Source organism: Penicillium daleae (genome assembly GCF_028827525.1).
Source record: "Penicillium daleae strain IBT 16125 chromosome Unknown utg000002l_segment0_segment0, whole genome shotgun sequence".
Taxonomy (NCBI): domain Eukaryota; kingdom Fungi; phylum Ascomycota; class Eurotiomycetes; order Eurotiales; family Aspergillaceae; genus Penicillium; species Penicillium daleae.
The window spans coordinates 4,465,698-4,477,590 of NW_026623150.1; the positions used below are offsets into that span (position 1 = coordinate 4,465,698).

The 11,893-nt window shown below is 47.8% G+C and overlaps 5 protein-coding genes across 5 annotated transcripts; 1 reads left to right on the forward strand and 4 right to left on the reverse strand.

Annotated features, from left to right (window-relative positions):
* Nucleotides 1-2,015: 2,015 nt before the first annotated feature.
* N7458_002546 (uncharacterized protein) lies at nt 2,016-2,612 on the reverse strand (the record flags this gene model as incomplete). Its single annotated transcript, XM_056905929.1, has 2 exons — nt 2,016-2,450; nt 2,499-2,612. 2 exons carry the CDS (start codon nt 2,610-2,612, stop codon nt 2,016-2,018), a joined length of 549 nt encoding a protein of 182 aa, XP_056770036.1.
* Nucleotides 2,613-3,965: 1,353 nt separating this feature from the next.
* On the reverse strand, nt 3,966-5,519 carry N7458_002547 (ankyrin repeat domain-containing protein; the record flags this gene model as incomplete). The annotated part of the gene is made up of 1 exon (XM_056905930.1): nt 3,966-5,519. The coding sequence occupies one exon, from the start codon at nt 5,517-5,519 to the stop codon at nt 3,966-3,968; it is 1,554 nt and encodes a 517-aa protein (XP_056770037.1).
* Nucleotides 5,520-6,286: 767 nt separating this feature from the next.
* N7458_002548 (uncharacterized protein) lies at nt 6,287-7,702 on the reverse strand (the record flags this gene model as incomplete). The annotated part of the gene is made up of 1 exon (XM_056905931.1): nt 6,287-7,702. The coding sequence occupies one exon, from the start codon at nt 7,700-7,702 to the stop codon at nt 6,287-6,289; it is 1,416 nt and encodes a 471-aa protein (XP_056770038.1).
* Nucleotides 7,703-8,319: 617 nt separating this feature from the next.
* N7458_002549 (ankyrin repeat domain-containing protein) lies at nt 8,320-8,856 on the forward strand (the record flags this gene model as incomplete). The annotated part of the gene is made up of 1 exon (XM_056905932.1): nt 8,320-8,856. One exon carries the CDS (start codon nt 8,320-8,322, stop codon nt 8,854-8,856), a length of 537 nt encoding a protein of 178 aa, XP_056770039.1.
* Nucleotides 8,857-9,339: 483 nt separating this feature from the next.
* N7458_002550 (ankyrin repeat domain-containing protein) lies at nt 9,340-10,605 on the reverse strand (the record flags this gene model as incomplete). The annotated part of the gene is made up of 1 exon (XM_056905933.1): nt 9,340-10,605. The coding sequence occupies one exon, from the start codon at nt 10,603-10,605 to the stop codon at nt 9,340-9,342; it is 1,266 nt and encodes a 421-aa protein (XP_056770040.1).
* Between the last annotated feature and the right edge of the window lie 1,288 nt (nt 10,606-11,893).

Sequence of the window (11,893 nt, forward strand, 5' to 3'; positions counted from 1 at the left end):
ATGCTGTAATTTGTAATGCCACACCCGTGTCGGCGTGCTTCACGTTGAATATCACACGATGCCATTCTCCGAAGTCTCCAATGTATAAATGGCTTCCCTGGATCATTTTTTGCACACATAATGGGTTATCGTCAACGCGCGATGCACTCAATTCCCATGACCCTTTATACCCATCAGTATGGATCAATTCACATTGGCCCTCAACGTACCATCACAAATCAGAATATGTCGGGAAAGCGTAACAAGTGCATTCAAGGGGTTTTGGATGTATAAAACAATCAACTGACGCTCAGACATGTCCATAGATACAGACTGAATGTCAGACCCGGGGCCGTCATTGATTTCAAGACTGACGGCATCCATTTTGCGCTTGCTTTGCGATCACGTTTCAAGAGAGACCTCAGTGGGTTTGATGAGTTGACAGCGGGAATTGGGGGATGTTTGGCGGCCGTTGAAGGAGATATCTCTGTAATATTTCATCCCAATTACTCCGCTCACCACGGTATATATCATACTTTTCAGGTGACAAAGCTTCGAAGCCATATACAGCCTTTTTTCACCTGGGGAAAGAATCCATGCTCCTGGGAAGGGCCCTCTCGCTCCTGGGTACTCGCGGCTAGGCCCTGGGAGCGTAGGTAGTGTTCCCAGAGCTCTATAGGCTCCCAGAGCCCAAGTTCTCGTTTTCCAGGAATCACCTTTGATGCTCCCAGGTCCAAAAATAACCGTTCCCAGTACAGTATGGGCGGTTGTTTAATTTATAACGATCGCAAGTGTCTCCTAGGCAGCCCTACATTTCTTTCTCGGCATCACCATGTGGTCCGAAGCTATCCAGTACTCCGTTTTGACAACAATCTTATCGGTCGTAAATGGCATACGGATTGCAATTTTGCATGCCCGACACCCTGAATATCGACTACAAATCGTGGATCTAGCGCAATGGATCATACTTTTTGGCTGTTCTATTGTAAGCTTGGCTTTGACCTGCAGCAATGCCAATGACTACAGTGTTGGTGTCGCTCTTTTAAGAGGAATCATTTCGGTGCTCATACCGATTCCTTGGGTAATGCGAAGCAACGTTGTGCTGGTAGATCAGAGCTAACACGAACGCATCAGTATTGCCGAATCAGTCTCCAGCTGATCGGATTGGATAGCGCTCCTCATCCTTTTACAATCGGGTTGCTGTGTTTTGTCGCATGCTCTACTTTGAGTAAGATTGCAGCCATGATGGTAGGTACTTTTAAGGACCCCTCCATGTGGTTTGGAGTGGCCTCTCTGCTCTGTTTCGATTATCTTGCCATGTCTGGTTTCTACTGGTGGCTACGAGGGCGAACCCTGCGGGGGTATCCAGCTCGAGTCCAAGTAAGCTACATCGCGATTGTGCTTTCGATTCTATCACTTCTTCTTTTAGTCGTCGCCGTCATTGGTGTTGTCTTGGACCGCTGGTTATTATTGCTAGAGGTAAGCCATACGAGTCTCCTTATACTTGAACCCGTGCTGACTGTAGTAGCTGCAGATTCCAATTGTTCTGCTCTCTTCACTTATGCTGCTTCTTCAGGGTAAAGTGGCCAATTGTAGCTCTATGGATGCAAGAGCGCGCCTCAGATCGTGGAGTACGTGTGCATGAGAGCTGCCGCATACGCAATGAATACGGCAAAGGACACTTGCTTTCTCACAGGTCATATTACTCTGTAAATGGGTCCGCTTCAAGGAAATTGTCATCGTGGGGTGGGTGATGCGGGCGACTAAGAGGTACTGTAATCTACAAAGAAGTGATTGCGGAGATCTAGCCGTACGCCTTGAGAAATGTTCTTTCTGAAATTTGAACCGTGGGTCATAGTAAAATATATAGTCACAGAGAGAGTGTGTTGCTTTCACGAGTCATCCCACAGCTATACTATAACATATTTCATACATATCATAAGAGTATGCCTAGCGAATACCCATGTACAGCTTTCTCAGGCTTGCCTCTATGTGGATCCTCAAGAGTGCTGACGAGCCAGTTCCCGACCCTTCTACTATGGCAATCTCTCCGTGTCATTATTCCCTCCTTGTGAATCTTCAGGCGAGACATTCAAGCCCCCGCTGGAGGTGCTGCTCCACTCGTTGAGTAAGCGAAACATCCCCCGCCGAGCATCCATCAGCTTCTGCTCTAAGGCATGAAAATGATAAAGCTGGTCATCGTGGGTGTTCTTCAATTGGTTTCCCTCGAGCTGCAGCTGCGAACTCATGGCTCGCAACTGTTGATTACCCACTTCAAGACGCTGACTGTCGATCTGTTTGGAAACTGACGACTCCCACAGACGGCGGAAGAGGCTCAACAAACGAGCACCCTGAGCCGCCGCTTTAGGGTCATCGTGCTCCATCTGTGCTAAGGCCTCAAGGACCGCACGGAACGGTTCCACAGCTAACTTTCGTTTCTCCTCTTCTGCGTCTACGTCACGGACGTGGGACTGCTGCCGTCAGCGAGATTCTCTAGATACCGGGGAGGGGGGTCTTACCGAAGAGGTCTGGAGAACCTTGGGAATCTCAACCTCGCCTGGACCTGGTTGTCCTGGCTGCAACATGCCTTCACGCTCACATTCATCCACGGATGGCTGAGTTGAAGCGTCCATTATGAGATGATCTGGGAGAAATGGACAGGATGGGGCTGTTACTTTATAGTCAATATTTCTTCTCTATTCAACTTTAACAGCGCAAGCCCTGTTGGGAAGACTAGAATAGAATAATCATGGACAGATTATGCATGATGAAGACTCGCGGTTTGCCCACTGGGTTGATAAACGCCGTCAAGGATGGTCTCCCGTTGGTTGATGGTCCCGTATAGAGATGGGCTACCCCTCAAATATGATATACACATATACCATAGGACGCATTCATGATATTTTCCGCCTAGAGCCATTCCTATCTATTTGTGCACTGGCTGTTGTGTCAACGTTGAAACATCTCATCCGGTGCACCAGCGAGAATTGTATTTATATGCCTCTCAATGATGGACTGCGAGGACATGTTCCTTCTGTACCATGCGGGTGGAAAGTACCGTACGATGGGCACTCGGCCTGTTCGTCTGGTTAGCGCCGCCCATCTGCTTAGCTAACCAAGGGCGTGGCAATATCATTTTGCACAATAATTGCCGCTTTCCTCTATACGTTGGAGTAGCACACAGCACATACCTGGACACTGAGCTTAACCCCCAACACAAGCTCTCTCAGCCATTTCGCCTCACGGTCGATGGTGTAGGAAGCTCCCTCAAAGTCTCAACAGTGTGGAGAAGCTCCAAGGTCACCCAGATAGAGTACAGTGCTTGTTTCGGAAATGAGAACACCACTGATTGTCGCCCCCTCGACATGGTCTATTATGATCTTTCGAAAATCAATGACCCATCGAATACTGAGTATGGAGTCCGGATTGAGCCAAGCTATAGTGGATGTCCAACAATTAATTGCCCAGTTCATGTATATCGATGTGAATCAACCTACTACCAACCTAACGACAACTATGCAACTAAGGCTTGCAATGTTGGTACAGATCTGAAAGTCACATTTTGTCCGCAGTCTAAATGACGTCGTGCTAGACCACGGTTGATGCCGATCTTGGTGCTGAGTTCAGATCGTGGTGTACCACCTAGAGGGAACGTAAGCAATGGGAAATATTACGGCGCTTTTAAATTTTGATAACACCTTTATCAGTCAGGTTTGAGCATCTTTAGCCCGGAGAGAGGCTCAAGTACGTGTTCACTGCATTTGACCCTGAGGTAGTTATTACGTGTGGGTACTGTATAGAACGGAGAATTTCAAAAAATGTTCCTCTTTCCCAGAGAAGCTTTCTTTCCTAGTGTCCGATTCAAACTAATTTGCGAGGTATTAGGGTAAAAGAAATAATCATCATCATCTACAGTCATAGACGGAGATATATTGGTACTGTAGATATTCAGATTCGCTATACTTTCGGAGAGAACCGCTTTACTATCATTCTTTGGCCGGTTCTTCGAAACGTCGGTGCAAGTCGATCTGATGTTGAATAGCGCTTCTCACTAAGCTGTTCCCCGTCCGACTCGCGTCCTTCATGGAGCGGGTCGACAACCTGCTGTCTTGAAGCAGTTCGCTGACCACTTGTGTGTTTCCTCGCCTAGCTGCTAGGAGCAACGGATGCTCAAAATGATTATTTTCCAAGTTTGGATTGAGGTGAACGTGCTGTGATAGTGCCCTCACAATCTCTACGTTTCCATGGCGGGCCGCGATGCACAGGGCGGTATCTCCAATCAAGCAGGTGCGCTCGTTGACCAACAACTTTTCATCTTGACTCACAAGTAGCTGGACCGTCTTCAGCGTCCCAATCTCCACGGCTTGGCAAAGAGGTGGATCTCCTCCTCTCGCATTGAGGGCAATACCCGGGAAGTCGAGGAGCATTTTCAACGCATCATTTCGCCCGAACTTTACAGCGAGTTCCAGAGGGGATTGCCCTCCGGCCTTTTGATTCACATCAACCCCCGGTGTCTCCAGCCAGGCTTGTAGAATCGTTGTATCTAGCCTCAGTATGGCGTGATGTAGAGAGCTCAGGGGCGTGTCATACTTCCCGCGACCACCGATGAAGTTGATGTCCACACCTTCATGCCGGAGAAACCGTTTTGTAATCTCATCGTACTGTGAGCCTGACACCATCCATAGCGGCGTGTTGCCATTCTTGCTAATGGGATTGGGATCGATACCGGGATGGCTCAGGAGAAGATCGACCAGTCCAGGGGAATTCATTCGCACGGCAAGATCGAGCGGTGTGTGACCGTTCCGATCATACCTTTGCAGATCGTCTTTTCTTTCCCCGAGAAGTTGTTTGATTGCCTTGGGTGAGCCATATGATATGGCTTGGTGTAGGGGTAAATCGTCGCTCTCCAGAATTTGTTGCCGAAAGGCTACAGGAAGCAGAGGGTGCGATGTTATCAACTCCACCATCGGAGCCCGGTTTGCCTGAATCGCCAAATCTCGTGGAGAGTGGCCGACATAGTTCTTGATATCAAGGTTGGCTCCGCGTAGCAATAGCATTCGTGCAATGCCAATTCGGCCCCAGAAGACCGCCAAGTGTAGCGCCGTCCCTGCTTGCCCATATTGCTTGTGAAGAGCAAGGCCAGATTGATGCAAGACCTTCTCCAATAGATTCTTAGCGATACTAAATCCGGCGTATCTGACGACATACCACAGGGCATCTTTCTGTTTGCTGTTCTTTAGGCGGGTGTCCAAATTGGGCTGCTTGTATAAGAGCTTAATCACAGCCACTGACGAGTGCTTGATCGCTCTCATCAAAACAGTCTCTCCTCGGTAAAACGAGTTGATATTGGCCCCGTGGTTAATCAAGTCCTGGAAGAGAAGACGATTGTTGCACTTTGCTGCTAGGTGGAGCAGGTTGCTGTTGCGATACTTGATATTCAACCGGAGGGTGAAGAGCCGCAACTTGGAGAAGAGTTGAACCGAGGATCGCGTCAAAGAAGTCACGTCTTCCACATCTAAGTAGAATACAATCAACTCCATAAGCTCATTCGGTAAGTTCGGTAAGTTTGTCTAGAAAGTCTTAGTTCTTCCCATTCTTCGATTGCCGGCGGTTAAGAGAAAAGCAGATAATACACACCATGGCCAGATTTAAACGTGATCGTACTGCGGATGCGTTGCTGGACACCCTTCAGTCAAGGACGTTTTTATAGCAATTTTAATCAAGAACAATAGGATTAAACTGAATTTGAAAACCACTCAAAGTAAATTTGTGCTCCTGGGAGCTTTAGGGCTCTGATCCAGGAACCAAACGGTGGGGAATGGTACAGGTGACATCAATATTAAACTTTTCAAGTGGTACTCGCAAATCGAATTAGACGAGACTTCCTTCTTGGAAGGCTTCTGCCCTTCTCAGCATCCCGGCCGGATCTAGACGCCGGCCTTGAGCAGATTTTGTCCACAGCTGACTTGACTCATTTCAAGCTTATAATCCCCCACTAGAATATGCGTATCCCAGGCACACACTCTTTCTTTTAACCTAAATTACGACTACATTATAACGTATGAAAATGGGTTCTCGTTGGAATCCGAATGATGACGGTGCAAAATTAATGGCACAGCACTACAATTCAGCCTTTCAAAGAGACTCTTAAACAATGTAAATCAATTCTTCCTGCTGTAAATCAAAATTTCCAATGTTGGAACAAACAAATTCAAAACTGACATGTACAATAGTAAATCGCAGTAAGCTCAGTGTCGCCCGCGACATCAATCTGTTCCTTTGCATACCTCACTTCAAAAGCTCTAATCTACGTTTTCTGAATTTCCTCCTCCTCATCGTCATCGTCTGGTTCTTCAATATCGCCCATTCTGAGCCGTTCTTCTCTGTAGTGGTGATATCTTGCAAGCGCTTTGGCCATGCGCTTTGCCTTTTCTTTTTCACTCATAGTGTCCCACTTCTCTGAACGTCTTAATTCCGCTATGTAAGTCCATTTGTTGAATCGGAGTGGCTCTCGTTTCTCAGCTTTCTGCGCATCGCTGGGCAGATCGGCGACGGTTGACGACAGAGGCGGCTCTCCCGTTTCTTTAGGTTGTTGGACAAAAAGACTGTCTTCCTCTGGCTCCTGCTTAACATCTCGATCCGAAGACTCACGCATGATCTTGTTTAGTTTCGTTGGGGTTGCCGTGGCACCCCGTTTTGCGCCTGACCAGGGTCTTGCATTTTCTAAGGATGTTCTAGGTGAAGCCGAGCGAGTACGGGATCTTTTCTCGCGCTTGAATACCTCTAGCGGACAGACAGATGGAAGACGATCAAAATCATCCCCTCCAGCCTCCTTTTCATGCTGGTTATATCGTTCCTCCTGTTGATCCCACACTGTGTTGATCACGGCCATTATCTCTTCATCCTCATATAGCGGATCCAGGTCAGCTTTCGGGATCCAAGCGAGGCCATTTGTGAGTTTGTGTTGATCCTCTTCCCAGATGTTGACAAATACAACTTTAAGATAAGTTGTAGGTGCGTTTTTGTACTCACGATCTGGATCGGCACGTTCTTGGATTGCAACGCCAATAATTCCGTCAATGTTTTCCGCAGTGTAGCGGCGGTGCCTATTTCCATGTTCATCGACATCCCATATCTGGGTTATCCGAGAGGCACTATAAGAGGCCTCTGGCAAATTTCTCAGATTATATCCTTTTGCTGATCGGAACACGTACTTGACCGCTTCGGGAGGCCCTAGTCGAATGATTACTTTTCTCGAGGTTCCACGTTTACACCATGCCTCCGGCTGACCACCGCGCTGACCGTTCGTGGTGGCCAGCTTGTTAAACCTGACGATCAAAGACCTATCGTCAAAGCCTTCCGCTGGATCTGGCACCATGTTCTTGACTGGTCTTGTCACGTCCGCGCTCGTATCCATCGGCGTATCGTTCGGCTCGACGGGCTCATTTTCGCCATCGCCATTGAGATGGTTAGACACAGGCGAAACATCTTGGGCATTGAAGGGTGGTTTTGAATGAGGTTCCACCTCTTGTTCGCTATTAGTGGGTTCCGGCTCATTGATCTGCGCTCGGGCAGTCTCTAATTTCGCACCAGATAGCTTTCCGCTTTCAGCATCTTTCTCGATCTGTTGTAGCTTTTCAGCAAGCTCAGCTTTCTTCGCTCTGGTTTCGGGGCCCTTGGGAGGAATCCCGCTGCTTTTCTGTGATTTGCCTGGAGGCGCCATAGTATTACGGTCACTTTTATTATCTGAAGACAAAGATTGAACTGCGAGCTTGATTTTATATCTGAAAATTGCACAGCAGCTTATTTAAAAAAGCACAGTACGTTTCGGAGAATGAAGACCACTTTGCCGGGCCAACGTTGAACACAGTATGATTCATCTTAGCTAGCAGGATCTTTTATCAACATACCCAGCTGAAAAGAGATGGAGCGCAGGGTAATTATTCAATTATTCATCGGAGATAGTGAGGATGACTGCGCAAGGTCAACAAACCACCTCTTAGTGCAGGTGTTTACAGCTCAACGTTACAGTGGCGACGTCTATTAACTCCATATAGCCTTGATTAGGATATGCAACCCATTGTTTTCATCTTCTGCTACCGACCGAAACTTGTGACAGATAGAACGAACGAGACCTACGGTATAAAACCTCAAACATCTAAGCTTGTGCTTTACACTATAGTTTTCGAACTACTCAGTAGCCTTGGGTTTGAGGTTCCCTGGGTTTTTGATTCTCTTTGTTCAAACTCTGAGTATCTCTACAGACTTTTCATTGATCTTTGAACCTTTCTTACGTCCCCTTGGGTTCTATTCTTCCAAGCCTGACTGCCTGCAACGACCATGAAAAACACCCCTAGCAGTACGAATATCGGCGCTGAAATTGACTGTCTGAAAGGAATCAGGGAAATATCTCTCAATAAAGATCTAGTTTCGTTTGTCGAACAGTCCTATGCATCACTTCAGTCGCGGAGAGCCTTAAAACGACGAGATCCCTTTAAGAGGTCTCTGCTTCATTACGCTGCTATGGGGGATAGTATCAACCTCCTCCATTACCTCCTACAAAGCGAGCTAGATGTTGATTCTCGTGATATGTACGGGCGGACTCCCCTCTCCTGGGCTGCTGAGTACGGCTCAATGCACGTTGCGAAGGTTTTACTGGAACGAGGAGCAAATGTCAATGCAATGGACTATGAGGGCAGCACACCATTGACATGGCTGATACACGCCGGCAATCCTGAAAGCAAGCACTTGGCGGCTACGGAAGCTCACCTAAAAGAAAGGGGCGCCAGAGAAGATACGATGAGGGGCATCAAGCGGGCTTGGGTTTGGCTTTTGACTTATTCCCACTTGCTCCGACATGTTCGCCCGCGCATCTAAGTCGCTCGGTAGCATGGAGCAAGCTGATACATACTGTATTTCCTGATACGCATGTCTGATTTTGGTCATATTCGAGGTAGCTTGCAAAATCACTGCAGCGAAACGCAGATTTCTCTAGCGACAGTAAGAGGAAGTCACAGACATTTTGGTCATGTTCACCGAACGAGAATCAACATGCAGTTACTACATAGTATTATTGATCCGGCCGACCACCCGCTGGGAGGATTGGTTAATACTTGCATCGTCTCCTACTGGTGTTCTATCACTCCGGCCACCTAAAGGAAGTCACTCAGCGTCAATACACCACTCTCTCATAAACCAAACACTAGATACTGTAGTAATGAATTTACTGTGGAGGTCTAATAGCAATTTAAATTTCGCACCAACATGACTGTTTTGAAGATGTTGGCTTTCGTGTACTGTATTCTGAATTGATTGATGGTAGAAAATATTAATGTCTCCGCCACTGCTGGCTGGTCATCTTTACTGCTGAAGATTTCGAAGCTCTCTCAGCTTATGGCTCTTCTGGACACGAAGATCACTGCACAACAACTGCATCACCTCCAAGTGGTTTCCGTGGATGGCCCACCACAATGGGCGCCTTCCGAGGTCGTCGATGTGGTTGGGATCTATATGAGGATGGCTTAGTAGTAAACTAACAATCTCACGATGCCCAGCGGCAGCAGCGAAGGTAAGTGCTGACCACTTCTGAGGCCCCAAGTGGTTGACTGCAACTCGGTCGCCGTCACCTAAGAGAAGGCGAACAATTGGCACATGCTGCCCAACGATAGCCACCTGAAGCGGGCTGGTTCCCGTAGGGCCCACTTGATTGACATCAATCACATTCCAGCGCAAGAGCTCAGTGACTATGTTTGCGTTCCCTGAACGGCATGCTTCCCACATTGGAGAAATTGAAGCTTTATGAACGTCCGGGATAGAGAATTTAGGATGACGTAGCATATGCTTCACAATGCTTTCACACCCTCTTCTAATTGCAATGGCCAATGGTATCATCGAGTTCTGATCACTGGAGAAGTCTACATTCGACTTCTGCAGAATGATATGTGCTACATCATTGCCGGAGCTCTCAATCGCACGCCAAAGAGGGGTCCGACCCTGAGTATCCCGAGCATTGATGTCAACTCTGGCGGAATCCAATAAAGAAATAGCTATTCTGTCGGGCTTATGGCGACGGGCTTGGCTTGCTGCTAAGTGAAGAGGTGTTTGGCCCTCCGAATCGCGGGCATTGACGTCGACGCGTGCATGGCGCACCAAGATTTGGATCGATACGGTATCGGCTTTCTGTACTGCCAAATGCAGCAAAGTATGGCCACAGTCATTGGTGATGTTTGCATCCATCCGATCATCTGACAGGAAAAGCTGCAGAATGTAAAATTCGCCAGAGGCAAGTGCATGCATGGCCGGTGTCATTCCCCAATAGTCCTGGCAGTTGATGTCTATCGCTGGAAAACGAAGTAATCGTTCCACCAACCCAAGGTCACCTTTTCTCGCTGCGAAAGACAGCATATCAGGATCAGATAAACATGATGTGCCAGGATTCATTGTCGGCTGCTGCAGCAAGAAATCAACGGCAGTTCTGTCGTATCGTTGAATCGCCACACATAGCGCGGTCCGCCCGCGGTATACGGCGTTGATGTTTGGCTTGCTGCGAGTTATAACTTTGGCGGCCATTTTCAGATTTCCATGGGCTATGGCTCGCCACAAGGCTGGTTGTTTGCCAGTCTGCATCGATTGAAATAGCGCCTCCTGGAATAATGGAGAATGTATGCGACCCACGAGACATAGACTTCGTATGTCATCCAAATCGAGATATTGACAAATCCAAAACAGGAGCTCCGTCGGCAGTCCCAGCAGTCCTACTAACATCATGAAGAGCTTCTGGCAAGAGCTGAGGAAGAATTGTCAGAGATGAAAGCATACGTCTAGGGCAATGCATCTTATAGACGACCGAACATTTTCTGCTCCACGCGCCTAGAATGCTCCCAGGATCCACTCCAGCTAGCAATAGACCTGAAACCCCTATTGGGAGATCATATCGAGCATGGCATGGAGTCAAAACAAACATACGTTCCCAGGAACAGATCAACCGATCAGAGCAGTCAGACCTAGCGCTCTTCCCACAGCCAGGCAAATCTCAAAGCTAGACGGATATGGTACGCTCTGAGTAGGCAACCTGAAGGACCACCGCCTCACAAGGATTTCAGATGCAAGTAACGAGAAACACAAGACTCGATGTTGTAATTGCTATGATCGAAAACATGACATCCGGTACCTTTAAGCGCAATTTTGGAAGCCCGTTATGAGAGACCACGGAGGTCCCAGGAACAATGTCAGCAAACCGATTTACGTGGACTTACCAATTGCAGTACCCTCCAAGACTTTGGTGAGGATCTTATGTCCCGAGTTCATGCTCAATATCCTTTTATTCTCATTATTTCTATTTCAAGAATCACCCGAGGCCTTAGAAATCTACTACAGAAGCTATCTTTAAGCTCTCGTTTACGAGTGTGCTGAATACTCCAAGAAAATGCGACAGAGTAGAATAAGTTAATAGGTATATGGAGTTTCGAGGACCTTTCGAGAAAGAGTCGAAGAGTGTACTGGTCAAACCGATTTCATGAATGACTGCACCTGGCTCTCGGAGACCGTCCGTGGCAAGAGACACATCGACGGTGAGGTTTGGGTCGTAGTCGATGCATCCATATCTGCCGAGCAGACCACCTGTCGACGGGTTGAACCCTCCGAACGCAATTTAAGGAGATGTGGCGTCTCTGTTTGAGGGCTTTGGTAGATGAATCGCGAGCTTTTCTGCTGACAGGCACGCGCTGGCCTTGAGGAGCGGCCCGCCGTTGTCTACAAGGATACTTCCTTCGAAAAGGCTGGTTCTCAACTAAGCCTCGTGGGATTTTTGTTGGATATACTGCCTCTTGGTTCTGCTGCAGTCGAGTATGAGGTCCAACATCCGCTGTACTTGCACCCTTATGTTGAGCTAAACGAGTAACGCGAGTCATGATCG